Raw genomic sequence first — 16,431 nt, forward strand, 5'->3', positions numbered from 1 at the left:
GATAACAGCCCAAGCCAAATCTGATTCATCAGGCAGACCTTGTCCCTTTTTGTGAGCAAGTCTGAGGTTATTACTGAAATATTGCCAATAAATATGACATCTCCAAACTTTAAGCCAGTGTTATTTTGACTTCATGGGCTGTTTGAGTCAATACGTAGACCATATAAAAAGTTTACATAGTCCCGTTTGCATATGGCTCAAACTGCAGAAGTAAACTGTATGTATTCTTAATTAAGATGTATCCATCAACAATGCAGTCTTTCCAAACAAGAAGCATAATTCACAAATAAAATTGAGTTGTAAACCCTTGGAAACTGGCAATGATCATTTTCTATAACCTCAATCTAATAACTTAATTTTTCTTCTGTTTTTGCCCTGCCCAAGCACCAGCACTTTCTAATGTCTGCATTCTCAGTTTGCCTCCTTCTGAACTTGGCTAAATAAATGCAGCAGAGTCGAGTCAATTTTCAAATTTTTTTATACTGTTGGGGCTGTTGTGTGAATCTTAAATCAATTTTCTGGAAGTAATCACTTGGCAAAGCAGCTGCCTCTTTGCAAAATTACAGCTCTGTGGAGGAGTACCTCAACATGATTATTGAATATCCTCAAATGCATTTGCAGGCTAGTAATTTCTCGATGGGGGTATATTCTAACAATTCAAGAAGATGTACTGGGAAGAGTACAAAGCCATTTTATTACATTGAATTGATCCAGAATAAACTAGTTCTGTCTCTGCTACTTTGTATGAGAAGAGATGCAAAACTTAAGTTTGTTGAGTAAAAGTATTTGAAAAGTAACACTTATAACCTTTTGTTCCTGTTTCATTTCTCTTGCTACTCCCTGCATGTTAAATATAATGTTTTCAAATCTTGATATAGAAACATCATGGTAATTCAAGTTCTATTAATTCAGACCCCAGTATCATAAGACTGGCAAACTGAGAATAGGCATCTCCAAGATCAGTGCTAAGACCGCTATTGTTCACCAATGGTAAATGATTTGAACTCTTGTTGGAAGCACAATTTCAAGATTTTCAGATCATCCCAAATTGAAGGCTATATTTATTAGGAGGACTGAGACAAAATACAGGAGAGTAAATAAACTTATGGAATGGCATATGAAGTATAATTGACAGATTAACTTTATTGTAGAAAAGTGAGAGGTAGTATGATGTGGTAGTGAGGATCAAGAGATCTCATACTCTTCGGAAAATAAGTATCTACAAGGACCAGAGGAATTTGGGACTACAGTTACACAAATTCTAAATATAACAACAATTAAAACCATAAAAAACAAATCGAGCATTGGAGTTCATTTCTACAGGGGTAGAATTGAAAAGCAGAGAAGGTTATTAGAAGCTTGATTAGACAATACTTTCAGGAAAGATTAAACTTGAAGGTGACTTGATCGAAGCTTTTTAAGATTATGTAAGTGTTTCTTAGGGTAGACATAGAGAAAGTGCTCTCATTTGCAGGTGAAAACAGAACTAGGTGCCATAAATATGCCTCTAATGAATTCAGGAGAAACTTATTTACCAATTGTGGTGGGACTGTGAAACTTGCTACCACAAGAGTAGATGAGACAAATAGCATTGATACGTACGAGGGGAAGGAAGCTGGGTATAAACCTGAGGGAGAAAGGCTTGAAAGAGGTAGATCAAGTAGGATGGGAGGAGACTTGTGTGGAGCATAAACACCACGAGGGACCTGTTGGGCAGAGTGGCCTTTTTCTATGCTGTATGTACTAAGTATCTGTGTGATAAAAGAACCTTGCTTGCATTCCTGTGCAATACAATAGACACTTGGTTCTTTAGGTGTAACGTATTTTGTTGGTTCTTAGGCTTTGACTTAATTTAGTTACAACATGGCACATTTATACATCCCATTAAAGAAGCAAAATGCTTCAGATGCTAGAAATCTGAAAAAAAACAAAATGCTGGAAATACACAGCAGTTAGAAGGTTATCAATCTGAAATCTTAGCTCTTTGCATAGATTCCCAACCTGTTGAGTATTTCTAGCATTTTCTGTTTTCATTTCAAAGCAAGAAAATTCATCTTTAATGGTGATGTGTTAATGTTGATCTTATGAATCTAAGTGCATATTCTTTAAACTTGAGGCATTCATAGAAATTGTCTAACAAATGTTGCGTTGCTTCTAAATATTTTTCCTGCGCATTTTCTGCACTTATAATATTCAGTATTGAATTAAGTGTAAATATCAAAGCAGGAATTAAATGACTTTGAATCGAGTAGGCTAATACAAGACTAGCATTTGTACGTATTCTGTTTCAAATGCCCAATAACATTTCGGGTATAACATATATCATATCTACAAATGTGTTAATTGTGTGCACAGCAAGATCCCACAAACAGCAATGAGACGATTGACTACTAATCTGTTATTTGCTAAAGAGGAAAAGATGTTGGTTAGGATGTGTCTTTCACAGGATGTCATGGCATTGTAAACATCCACACCTCCCCCTGAATGCTCAATTGAGTGCTCAAATCCTAGAATTTTGATTTAAAGAACACCAATTGGGTTTAGTACCCTCTTGCCTGGGTCAGTGGAATTGCTGCAAGTAGTTTCAGGGCAGAAGATTATGTCAACTAGTTTTCTATTATTTTGAGTCTAGACATGAATGTCAGGATGACTGTTGTCAATACACAAGTTAGATTAACTTCTATCAGTCTGTAGAAATATTTTTATGCTCCTTGAGTTGACTCTATTGCATATGGATCTGTCGTAGGTGCTAAATTTTACTGGTGTTTGACTTCAAAACTACCTAGTATCAGAATATATTGTGTGTAATTATCCATCGTACAAATGCATTCAATCAAGATGATGAGGCAAGCTGGATCACTGACTTTTTTTGGTCAGGACTAACGCTTGAATCATGTACTTTTTTTGGGGTCATACGATTTGTTGCTGTTTTGAAACTGAATTTTGGCTATTCGTTTTTTTTATTCATGAGTAATCCCTCAAGATTTTTCAACGCCCGCAGTGGGAACATTGATAATTCATTATTGAAAGATTCTGTAGTTTTGTGGTTACGCACTGCTTGTAAATGATGTTTTCTCCCTCTTCACCATCTTGTTGTTCCTACATATATTTATGTTTATCTTGTGAATGCACAGAGACATGACTGTAACATCTTTACAAACTGTATTCTACTTTTCAGAGATCGTTCTGAACCAGCAAGTGGAACATCGAAAGCAGTATGTAAAACAAAAATACAATCTGAACCTTTTCTATTCTTGATTTGTTACATCTAAGTTGCTATTTTTAAATGATAACCATTAGACAATAATGTTAATTATTTTTAAAATAGTTTTAAATGCAATGCATAAACTTAAGTATACCATGATACACACCTTACCAGGGTATGTTTTGTAATGCCTACTAAAATGCATTCGTCATATTTTAAAATACTGATGGATAATCTTTAGAAATAATTGCCCATATCTGCACATATTATCTGTATGTGTGAACTAATAGTGGTGCAATATAATGCACTGTATTTCAAGTTGAAATTGCTAGTTAATTTCTGTATGACTCAAATGTTGTACAGATCAGTGTATGATCATTTTCAGAGCTTGTGGTTCAACGGTCTACTATGGTGAACATGAAAGTGTTCATGTGATGTCTGTCTTTATTTAGTATTACATGTGTATAGGCTATGTGCATTCTGTTTATTCAAATAAAGAATGTTTGAAGTGTATTATCTTCCATTTCACATTGTATCACTCAACTTTTTATGATTTAATAGTTATGAAACAGGTTTCTTTACACTATGATAAGGCACATGACAAATCCACATTAGACTCTAGCACTTGTTGGATATGCAGCAGCTGTTGAATTTGTGCAGTTCTAACACTTTCTTCCTCGATAATTCTTTTCCATAACAGCACTTTTTCTTAAACTTTGAGCTCAAACAAACTAAAATTTGACAAATATCACTAAATAACAGGAATATTCAATCCTTCTGTTAATTTTCCTTTTCTGGTTACAGAACTTTGCAAATAATGGAAGTCAGTAGGCTTTTGTGGTGCTACTTAAACTGGTATATTTTTATGTCTGTATTGGTAATAAACTATTCCATACCGTATGTACATGATTTTTCAGTTGCACACCACAGAAATCCCCTGATTTGTCAATTTAAAGCTTAATTCTGGCTGTTTTGTCCTTCTGTGTTACCTATGAAGTAAAAGTTGAATACCTTTTTGTTTGAGCCCTTTTAATAAAACACATTTCCCAAAAAAATAAACTTTCTTCATGTGTGCTAATGAGGCATACTAAGAATTTGAGTGTCAACTTAATTATGGATGTAGCCAGTTAATATCAACACTAAATGTTTGGTTTGATTTTGAATCTCCACGCATTTAGAAAACTTGAAAAGTAGCTTGCAAATTCTGCTTAATTCTCCTAATGTCCATAAAACTGTTTTTGTGGGCTTGTTCTGCATTTTTGGAAGTTTCAACTTAGCTGAAAGACGCTGTTGAAAGAGCTGGTCTCTGCCATGACATCCACCTTGTTAAAACAGATATTAGTCCAATTTACAGTAAAAATTACAGATTTTCTATTACAGCCCATGTAAATTCCTGATTATAGAATGATGCCTTTTCTGTCTTTTACTCTGCTGAGAACTAATGCTGCTGATTTTTTTAAAGGCTTAGCTATGTGCTTCTGTTTTAAAAGTACTTAGCACCTACTTATGGATGCACTTTAAACATTAATAAATTATAGCTAAGGGTTAAATAAATTCTACTTTGGGGATGGTGGGGTGAGCGGTGGATGGTGCAGTATGAATAATGGAAGTTACATACGACTTTGCACTGAGATTTCTGAGCCCTGTTTATGTCAAGTGATTTCCACACATTCTGAACATGACCTTGACCAAGGTATGCTGAAGTTGTGTTTTAACAAATTTGCGACCTGGCTGATCAAAGCAGTGGATGCTGACATTTCTTTTAAAAATCAAGAGATGTAGTTAGTGTAAATAAGCAGAATCAGCTCCATTAAGTGATCTTTATCCACTGACTGCATAAACAGACGGGTCCAGTTGTTCCCCATTGTAGATATGAAAAGAAAAATGGTCTAAAATGATTAACCATGATGAAGTATTGTAATGGGTTCCCATATTCTTAGCCCTCCTGCCACAAAACAAGTAATAGTGTAGGTAACCTTATCAAACAAAAATAAATTCTTGATGCACCTTCACAAAAAAACAAATGACATATTGGCATTTATATAGTTTATCTTGTTGAGTCTTGAAGTGCAACACGAAAGGAGTTTGTTTTGAAGTGGGGTGACTGTTGAAAATGCTACTGCAACACCCATTTTACAACAACGTCCACAAACAGCACCAGGATGAATGACCAATAATTTTTTTTAATTGATAGTTGAAGGAGAAATGTTGGTTAGGATCTGAGCTCCCTTTTCTTAATTGTGTCCTGCAATCTTCAAGTATTTGCCTCAATCACTGGAGCAGGTACCTTGCTTTAATATTTTATCTGAAGGATACGATCTAAATGCATAGTTAAAAATTAGACTACCTCACTGAAGGACCAACTGCTCATTTTTAACATTAGCACAATTCACAAAAGAATGGATGAAGTAGCATTGAAATTACTCTGTTGGACTGACAATGTTACAGGTTGCTCTGGTATTTGACTCAAATCATTGAGAATGAACATGGTAAGCCCTCTGCGATCTTGAGTTTGGAACATTTGTTCCATTTAATTCCATCAACAGTAACTCTTTGGATAAGAATGGGGAGGAAGTAACCTTACACGTTACTGTACTTCCATGTTTGGAAGTGTGCTGGGTGCATCCTCTTAAACACAAGAACAAGTATGCATTTATCAATTTGGAAGTTTTTTTTTTGCACTAATAATGAGGTACCTAATGCTTTGCATTAAGCAATGTAAATCAGCCAAGTGGAAATTTAGTGTTTAAAAAATTGATCGGATAATTTGAGTGTCTACTGTATTCAGATTTTTGCAGTTTGTAACAATCTTAAAATGGCTTTAATCTCAAAGAAAGGACTGGCTATTGAGAAGTTTACAATTGGGGACTCTTCTACTTAAAACATTAGCATAACAAATTTATGCAATAGTTTAAATCTTTGATCATAATCTAATCTATTGAGTAACTTAAATCATTAGCTTGCCTTGTACCACAATTGACTTTGTTCAAATAAATACTGTACTGAATGTATAAACTACTTAGTGCTGTAATTATAGAGCAAGCCCTCAGTAATAAATGTTAACTGGTAAATATCTGACTACTTGATATTTTATAGCAGTAGGGTATTAATGGTGTACTTTGATACTCTAAATTTTCCCCTAATCTGACAACATTTATCTTCCTTTAGCTATGGACATGTCAGGGCTTTCCCGTTTATATTTCTACATTCATTATGCTAATATTCAGTAACTGCCACTCAACAATGTTTAACTCATTTGTCACATATTTGTTCCACTGTTTTCCACTTTGATTGTCTTGATCTGTTTCTCTTCACATTTTCTGCTGTTTTTGAATTCATAGTTTTCCTTCATTCTGTTTTGTCAAGTTTTATCCTTTTGCTCATGGAAGCAGCAGGGGAAGGCAAGAGAAAGAGGTTACAGACCTAGTTACCAGACTGCAGGGAAAGCTAAGCGAGGTCAGTGTTTAGCAGTGGTAATGGGATATACAAACATACTAAGTAAGATGTTTATGGTATAAACAGAAAAGATAGATGGGTTTCACTGCAAGAAAAAAATGTTTTCAAAATCCCCATTTAAGACCTGATCTATTTTATAAAAAAAACAAATGTTTCATGCCATATCCACGTGCAAGTCTTTTATTACCTTTTAATTCATGTGTTATTCACTTACAAACTGTTTTCTGCCAACTCATTTTACTTCCTGAAACTTAAATCATGAATATATATTTTTTTTAAGATAGGTGTGTTAAAAATTTGATACTTCATCTAAACCCCTAAAGTATTCCATTAACATGTGACATTCCCCACTCCTTGTTTGGCTTACTGTTTTTAATTGGCTGTAAGGTGGTACAAAAGAGTAGCATGGTAGCTTTTCTTTCAGCAGGTACTCTGCCTCTGTTTAGTGTTCATCAACAGGAATATGCATATGACAAACAAATCAGCAGTGATAGCCATCAATGCACAAAGCCCACATCATGCTTCTTCATAGTGTGGAACTTGGTGCTCTCATGTTCCACTGGCAATGCTATTGTCATAGGCTAAGTTGTTAGAATCTGAAGATGTGCACATTAGCAATGGCAAAAGATTATCAGTAAATTAACTAATCAGTTACTAAACAGTTTGTCAATATATAAACTGCTTAAACTCCACCACTTGAAAAGGCTCTTAATCTCTCATCTCAGTAAAGAAAAAAAATACATTTATATATCCACTTTCGGTTCTTGGAGCACCTGTGTTCAGATCCAATTAATTAATTTGAGTGTAGACACTGATCCATAGGGTAAATGCAAGATCCAATTTACACAGCACAGTCCCACAGAATTTTAACTTGTGACCAAATACTCTGATATTGATAGTGGAGGAAATGTTGACCGAAACACCTGAAAGTGTCCTGCTTTTGAATAGCACCATGGAGTATTTTTGGATCCATCTCGATGTGAATATCTTGTATGTATTCTTTGCAGGCAGAATTCTGCAATCTTTATTCATCTCAAAACCATTAGCACTCAAAACTTTGAAGTTTTTTTGGGGATGTTGATTTTAACAGAGCAGCAGGTCCCTTGTGCTATCAGTTGGTCTTTAAGATTGAATTGCTGAGGCCTGAAGCCATTCTTTTCAGTTCTATTGTATGCAAAATTTTAAATATTCACATACCATGTACCAGAGGAAACTTGCTCCTCCAATCACATTTGAGATAGTGTAGCTGGCAAAGTTGGTCCAAATAGCTAAATGATTCAGTGGGGGTTAGATACTGTAAATGGCTGGCTGAATTGGAGTATATTAGGTGGTGTTAGAAATAAAACTATTTTAGGCAACTAGAAATGAGCTGCCTGATTTGAAATCCAGGTTTCAAATTTGATGTGTTTGACTGCTAATTTTTGGAACTCGTGGCTCGATGACACTCCAATTGGCAATCTTACCTATGTGGGGCAGGTGTTTAACTGATTTTCAGTAGCAGCCAATGCATTCCATATCCACAATATATGACATTGCAATAAGAGGAATAATGCAGATTGTTGAGCTAAATCTACTGAATTATCAGGCATTTACATATTCAGTATAAAGGCACTAAAAATATTTAATTTTCTATTTATGTTAAATGGTCGCAGTTATGTTACAGCCTTGACCAGTTCCCCAAGCGAGTCACTGAACCCAAAATCAATATTGAGTAGCTTGTAAGTTGAGTATTTATAGAGAGATTGTATTCTAGATAATTCATTAGTGCTTAATATAATTCATCAAGACTTTGGTTCACTGAAATGAAGAAGTGGATGGATTATAGTGCATAGAATTATCACTATATATGTTTGCACAACTGACCAAAAGTTACATGCTACAGAGAGAGTAATTAAGTATTTTTTTTATCCCAAGCTGTCCTATTTCTTAAATGTGTCTGAGCACTGTACAGCTGGATAAATAGTTTACCCACTGCTCACCAACAGCAATAAACCAAGCGAACATGGAAATATTTAAAATGCAAGCCATCTTTTTGGGCAAGGTAGAATTCGCTTGTGTCTGGTAGGGTGGGGATGGTAGTTGTGAACAATTTGTTTCCACATGGCTAGTTAGTGTCTATAAAGATTTTTTTTTTAAAAATCATCATAACATCAGCCTTATGACCTTTAAATGTAAATCCTAGGCTGCTTTGTTACAGGCCTAGAAGACCATTGAACTGGCACAATATGAACATGATTATAAAAATGGCTTTTGTGCAGCAAAAATTAAATTAAGCCACAGGCAAGTTTTGAAATTGCTTCTAACTTGTAAATATTTTTTCTAACAGTAGCAAGGTTTCCAAGTTAAGTGGAGGATTTTCCCTTTCAAGTATCAGAACTTTTTTAAATCTTTGAAGCCTTGAGTACAGTACTTGAGCTCAAAACAGAATAGAAAAACAACAGTTTTGAGGTGAGGAGAAAATCTCCTTTGGCCATTACTCTCAGTTTAGTTATGTTGAGATCCTCCTTGTTCAATTCGCCTAAATAAATCTTTTTTTAAAATAGTATAGTTTACCCAACTTTTTATCTTGCAAAGGTAATGAATGCCATTATTCTTGCAAGTGTGGTTGACTCCCAGTTCCTGAACACTTTTCTGTAGCTGTGACTTTTCTGTTTCCTGCATCAGTCATGGTTGCACCCTTATAAAGACACTGCTGGTTTTGTCTTGAGAACTTGTCTTACCTGTTGTATACTGTGTTCTTTGTTGTTTAAACTTGGCTGCTGCCAGATTTTTCTCTCCATTTTAAATTTACTTTCTGTAACTCATTTTGACACACTCTCTAAAGTTGTTTTTATAACCATGCTGCAATGGCAGTCTCCAACACATAGATTTCATGTAGCTAGCAGCAACTTGTGGTAAATATGTTGGGATTAGCTGAACCAGACTTCCTGCTGCTGCTTTAGAAAATTCCAAAAACACTGACTGCAGCCAGTTGCGCACACTTTGTATGTCAGAATGGTATACATTTGGGCAACACATTGTACAAAAGTAGCTCAAGTAAAACTATTTGCTAAAAAAGGGGGGGGGGGGGGAAACTCCTCCCTCATCTTTGTGAAGGCTGTAACGTTCTTCCAATTCAATGTAATTTTTGTGTAGGTAAAATGACAGGGGCAACCCTAACAGTAACCTATGTGAATATTAGGCCATAAGCAGCTTTTTTGAGTACAGTGATGCTCTAAATGTTGTCTATTGCGCGATTCCAATACAATTTAGAGTTCAATTACCCATCAACAGTGTTACATATGTTACTAATGCTGGATAAGCGTACTAGCCAGAGATATAAACCAACAAGTCTTCTAGTGGTATTGTTAACACTTTAGTTGCAAGTGATGAAGAACAGCTTTGTTTATCTGTTTAGAGGTTGGGTAGTATTTTGTGGAGGTGGATGAGGTGGGGGCAGGGAGTGTCACAATTGGATAATTCTATTCATTTTAGGTGAGCAATGGAATGTAATTTACGCCATATTAACTTTGTGCCCTCACAGTACAGTTTGAAATATAGATCAGATGTAGAATAAAAATCCCTCTGTGCTGTCCCAGCAAGATACTCAATCCTGCTGTTACATATGTGAGCCCTCAGTACCTTCTTTCTATGTGTCTCTGTTAATCTGGGAGAAGCGCATGCATTAGTAAATAGTGCTCAGATTTGGAAAATTGTTGAGGGGATGTGGCCCTTTTTATTTCCATCAAGTGGATTTGGATCACTTGAACTGGAATTGAAATATTGGATCAAAACCATTCAACAGCATTAACAGATCTGTTTACTTTTGTCCTTGAATTCCAAGCCCAAGGAGGAAACTAACCTAAACCCAATAAAAGCTGTTTTAGCCCAACAGAGAGGGGCTTTCGTGTGGAATTCCTGTACAGTATATGCATCCTTAATTACTACATTGTCATGGTATTTGAGGAGTTGTGTTGTGAATAACCGGATCCGATTGCCAGTTATCAACTCTGTCACTGTTCCTTTAAGTGAATGAAATAGAATTGCGCAGAAAAGGAGTCCAGAATATCTTTTACTACATTTGTATCAATGTATCCAGAACTCTTTATACATAACTTTTTAAGCTCCGACTGGTGTTTTTCACTACTCTATGTATGTCCTGGTTCAAAAAAATGCTTTTTTTTTTGAGGAGTGGGGAAAATTGCTTTTGTCAATCCACATAACTTCAGTTGGGTGTATACACAGTCCACTATTTTAAACCCAGAATCATAGAAATTGGCTGCACTGAAACCACCCATTCAAACTATTAAGTACTTGTGGAATGTTTCTCTGAGGCAGCTCATCCAAATCCACTTTCCTCACTCTGCATACCTTTTTTTTTTCAAACAACTATCTAAATCTCTTAAGAGAATTTATAGACTTTGCTACAGCAATGGTTGATGGCCGCTCTCTACCATCCCTATATGTAAATTATACTAATTTTTCAAAGTGTTCTCCCTCGTAGCCATCTCTCTAATGCATGGAAACAATGACTTTTTATTATTCATTGTCCTGAAGTACTCTACCAAATCGTCCCTCAAGTTTGAGGTCCAGGGGGAAAATTAATTTGCCTCAATTTTCTCAGGGCAATTGTCTGCGTAACTTCCTTGTGCACTTTTGCTATGCACCCATTTTATTCTGTGTGAATCCTTCCTATATTTAGATATCCAAAACTGGGTGAGAATTGTTGTAAAAAGCTGTTCTTCGCCCTGTTGTCTGAATTGTCTGAATAAATCCAAGGCTAAGATTTCTTCGAATCAAAAAATAGTCAAAGTGCAAATTAAAGTTTATACGTGACCCTTGAAACTCTTTTCTATGTACCTTTGTAGTTAACAGAGACCAAAGCCTTGGGAACCCCTGATGCAGGACTTAATGAAGCATCGATCCAATTTAAGTTAAAAATGATTGAGAATTGAGAGAGAATGTTCTCTCTCCACAGAGGCTGTCACACCTACTGAGATTTTCCAGCATTTTCTGTTTTTGTTTGATTCCAGCATCTCAATTTACTTTCAAGTTAAAAATGATTCTGATTTAAGTTCAACTTTTAATTTGTACAAATAAAGTTCTCAAGTGCTGGAATTGAAAGCTGTTTTGTGGGTTTTTGCCTACTCCCACTTAGTCAATTAACACAATCCTTAGTTTTCATGTTAGTAAGCATTTTATTTGCTAAATGCTGGAGATGGAGAAAGCAATGACAACAAAGCATTTTTGCAAAAATCGGTCCTCTTCAAAAATGTTCCCATGGTTGTAAATGGAATGCAAGGGTGTAAAATGAGTTAACATTTCCTTTCCATAATAAATGCATACATATCTTCCATGAGCATATCCTGTTAACCTTTACAGGAATAGTGGCAGATTAGATTAAAAATATGGCTGAATGACAGGAAACAGGATACTGGTGAACAATTTTTCCAGGCAGAAGGAATGTTGCAATTTATTCACATTAATGACCTAGACTTGGGTCTATGGGGCACAATTGCAAAATTTGCAGATGAGGCAAAACTTGTAAGTATTGTGAATTGTAAGGAGGATAGTGATAGACTTGGACAGAACAGACTGGTGAATGGGTGCAAGATGAAATTCAATGCAGAGAAGTGTGAAGTGATGTATTTTGGTAGAAAGAATGGAAGAGGCAATCTAAGAGCACAATTGAAAAGGAATGCAGGAACAGAAAGATCTGGGATATATATGCACAAATTGTTAAAAGGTGGCAGGGTAGCTAAGAGGCATATGGGATACTGCACTTTCTAAACCGAAGCATAGCTTATAGGAGAAAATATATTCTGATGGACCTTTTATAAAAGACTGGTTCAGGTTCAACTTCAACTAGAATATTCTGGGCACTACACTTCAGGCGGGGTGTGAAGGCTTTACAGCAGGTGCAGAAAAGATTTACAAAAATATATGTAATTAGATGAGAGACTTTAGTTATGAGAATAGATTGAAGAAGCTGGAGGCTTTCTCCTTGGGACAAAATTGATCGTCAGCACTGAGATCGAAACTGTTCCCATTGGAAAAGTCAAGAACCAGAGGACATCAATTTAGGATGAATGGTAAAAGAACTAACAACATGAGGAAAATATTTTTACACAGAGAATTTGTAACGTCACGTACACCAATTGGTAATGGTACAACGACTTCTATTCTTGCTCCAGAGTTAGCGCTGCCACTGCAAAAGAACACAGTTGATTACAAAAATATTTATTGTTCATTCCAGAGAAGGCATTTGAGACATACTCGTTCTGTTGCTACGAACACAATTAAAGGGCATACTCTTCCCTCATAATCTGTGAACAAGATCACAGAACATTGACTTATATTGAACCATGCAATTAGAAAGGCATAGTACCAGGAAATGAGTAATGCAGTAGTATCAGGAAACAACAAATACAGGACAATACCTGTAGGGTAAATCTGTTCTTTAAGTTCAGAGTCAAGCAGTATTGTTTTCTATTCAAATGAATTAGTGCATCATGGCAGAAAAGGCTTTCACTATATTTGACAAGTGGAATGAAGAGAGGAGACATGGTTACTAGTCTGCTCCGTGGTGCACAATGCAAATTGTGTATTAAGAGCAAGTGCCATCCTGTGTAAGCAGCATCCTTGTATACAATTCCCACTATCGGTGAAGGTTTGTAAGGGTAGATTATTTGGTCTGTCATGCCATTCCAAGATGCCACCGCCTTTCAGCCTCACTTTTGTGATGTCTTGATTATGACGAACTCGATTCATACATACTTATTTTGTAAGTTAAACTTGATGTTACCAAAACATTTGAATTTACCAACTGAAAATTGAGTGAATTCATTACCTCAGAAATACTTGTATCGATGGAGTGCAGTTTTGGATTTTGCCATATCTTAAACCCTATTGTCATCATCACATCCTTAGCAGTTCAAAAGATTGTGCTCAACACATGAAGCTGATATTTTGCCCCCACCCGTATTAACCACACCTTTGGATACAATATTTAAACTTGATACAAGATTATTTTCACTCCTTTTTTTTCTCTCATTTCATATACCTTCTCTACAAAATATTTAAATCCTTTTGTCAGTTCTGTTCTGTGTTGCAATGGCACTTCACCTAACGTTGAGCTCATACTGTTATTCATCTGTTCATCTATTAAAGTACAGTCTGAATCCAAAATTTGTATTTAAAAACATTTCATTGTAGTGTGAATTATTTTTATTAATGTTCTCCCATCCCAGCACACACAGACTCAATGCATGTACATTAGTGATGCACATTATAAAATAATGTTTATTCAGGTGAGTTTGTTACTAAAATGAATAGTGACCAGACTGTCTATTTGGGTTTGAAATGTGTGCCTTATCATGGTTTAAATGTGAATGTCTGTATTTAATTCTTCCATTAACAGATTGATGACTCTGGAACATCTATCTCTCTGGCCCAGCTTACAAAGGTAGAAAATGTTTCTTTTTTGCTGTTAGTGGTGTTTTTTTTCCCTGCCAATTGAATCCATTGCAAAGTTTAATTGTATTAAATGTTGCACTAATCTGTAATTGTCCCATATATTATCCAATGCAAATTTACATTAATGCATTGTATATTATTTTGCATAATGTTGCATATATTCAAATGCATTTATATTGTCATTAAAAGTATTGTAATTTGTGTAAAATGTTAGTAACTTGAAACAATATATACCGAATATCCTGTAAAGAGTGAGTGAAATGGGGAAGATGGAAGGGAGTCCCTCGTCAGCCTCACCTAGCTACTATAATGCTCGTCTACCTCAGTCAGTTATGAAAATACAGCAAGATAAAACCTTAGCTAATTGCTTTTTTTAAATCTGGGGTGTGGTGAATGCTAAATGGGTTATTCCACCTTTGTTGGCTTTGAACATCTCGCCGGTAAAGAAGGCGATAGAAGAACGAAAAAAGCCCAGATCACTGGATACGGTGATTGGTATGAAGGTTCTTGCCTTTAGCATCATCAAATTCATGTAAGACTGTAAGCATAAAGACTGTTATCTCAGCAATACAGCCAAGAAATGAAAGTTACCTCTGTTGTTGTTGATGAAGTATAAATCTTGTGTGTAAGTTTTTCCTGAATTTTATAGCAATGTCTACAGTCAAATAACCATGATTTGAATACGTGTATGCCAATCCCCTGTGTTGTATTGACCCTTGCATAGCTTAGCATTGACCATGTAAATGTAAAACGCTAAATACAATAAACTATGTTCTCTTAAGACCAGATGTTGGAAAGGGTGTATATGGGTGATCATTTGTTTGAACACAGACTATAAACCTATGTGAAATTGGTGTTTTTTTTGTTGTTGCTGCGTCTTGGCTAATCTATAGAGAGGGACAAGTATTAGTCATATTAGTGGATGCTTGTGCCAAGATGAGAAAAAAGATGGAGATACCAGCTACCGCTCATTGTATTTACAGTGCCTTAACTTACTGTACTTGCCCTCCTGATTTGTAGATCTCCCTGGATCATCTGAATTTAAACCCAATGTAACTATGTCCACAGGAAATGCATCTTCATTTTAGGGATGGAAAATTTGTATACCTGCAGAACCCCACACACATTCACTGGTATCTGGAGTTGATCATTTCTAGATATGTTTATCTAAAGTGGAATGCTGTTTGGGTTCAAAACAAGTGTTTTGTGTGAGCGGTACAGTTAAACCTTGATGGGATCAATCTCTTATTTGCTGCATCATGGAATTAAACTTAAATTACTAAATGCCTAAAGAATGGATGAGCGGTGAGGTTTTCGCACCTGATGGGTTATTAATTTGCAAGCTTCACAGCATTGTGTTATTAGTGTTTCACTGGGCATTTTGTTGAATGTTATTCAAGCACTGAGGTTCATCCACTGAAATAATTGATTTATTTGTGTAGCATACTGTTTTCCCAGTCCTAGTCATTTCTAGGATATATTTAAATGCAATTTGTGAATTCTGTCTGAAAGAGATTGCTCAAGAGAATAATCTTCTCATTCTCAACACAAGTCAAATGATCTGATGGGACAGATCATGTGTTCAGCAATAAGTAACCTCCCTCTTGTTTACTTTTGTGCATCAATGTCGCATGTGGATATCATTTTTTTATCCATCTGCGTGGGTGATTTTTTTTATTGCCTGGAAGAGTAAGAATATTTCATCTTAGCCAGTACTACATCGATTATTCCAGAACCTGGCTTGAAAATCTGCTGCACCGACAACAAAGGGCTTTTCCTAGCTGTGGCTCGTACTTTGCCTATTCACTCTTCACACAGGTTCTGCTAAAGTCCAAGGAGAATCCAAAACGAAGAGTTCCAGTATTGATCAATATTTCACACAGGAAAACTGGCTCAAATATTCAGAGCTGATATCAAATGCAAAAACTGCCACACAACTCCAGATGCCACACGGAAGGAACTTGTTTTCAAGACAGACCCTTACCGGCTGATTTAATTGGGTGGTATCAGGGAATATGTTCAAATCATGCTGTGACTGTATTTGGGAGCACTCGAGCATAACTGTATCTCAGCTGTGTATGGAAACCATAATATCCTATTTACAGAAGTTTAAAATATGCTGCACAAAGGTCCAAAAGCCTGCTTTTCTGAAGGTAAGTGCTGCAGCATATCAACCTCCAAGTCCCTGCCTGGGAAAGGCTTCAACCATCCAGCAACTGGAAAACTAGATCTTAACTGAAGCATGCACTCTGAATCTGAGATACTCAAAGAAGCCACAGTTAGTATATCAAGTTGCACACACAGGTTGTTTGAGC

At 35.9% G+C, this 16,431-nt stretch overlaps 1 protein-coding gene across 5 annotated transcripts in view; it reads left to right on the forward strand.

Annotated features, from left to right (window-relative positions):
- Positions 1-16,431, forward strand: part of LOC144510647 (E3 ubiquitin-protein ligase RBBP6-like) — a 28,424-nt gene that overhangs the window by 8,505 nt on the left and 3,488 nt on the right. For 2 of the 5 annotated variants that reach the window (XM_078240302.1, XM_078240301.1), the window contains 2 exons: positions 3,179-3,215; positions 14,061-14,910. In XM_078240302.1, the coding sequence (XP_078096428.1) occupies positions 3,179-3,215; positions 14,061-14,159 (136 nt within the window). In that variant the 3' untranslated portion in view covers positions 14,160-14,910. Of the gene's footprint in view, positions 1-3,178; positions 3,734-6,571; positions 6,662-14,060; positions 14,911-16,431 lie in introns of those variants that run through there. The other 3 variants (XM_078240305.1, XM_078240303.1, XM_078240300.1) reach the window with 2 other exon arrangements.

The sequence above is a fragment of the Mustelus asterias genome, chromosome 23 (genome assembly GCF_964213995.1).
Source record: "Mustelus asterias chromosome 23, sMusAst1.hap1.1, whole genome shotgun sequence".
Taxonomy (NCBI): domain Eukaryota; kingdom Metazoa; phylum Chordata; class Chondrichthyes; order Carcharhiniformes; family Triakidae; genus Mustelus; species Mustelus asterias.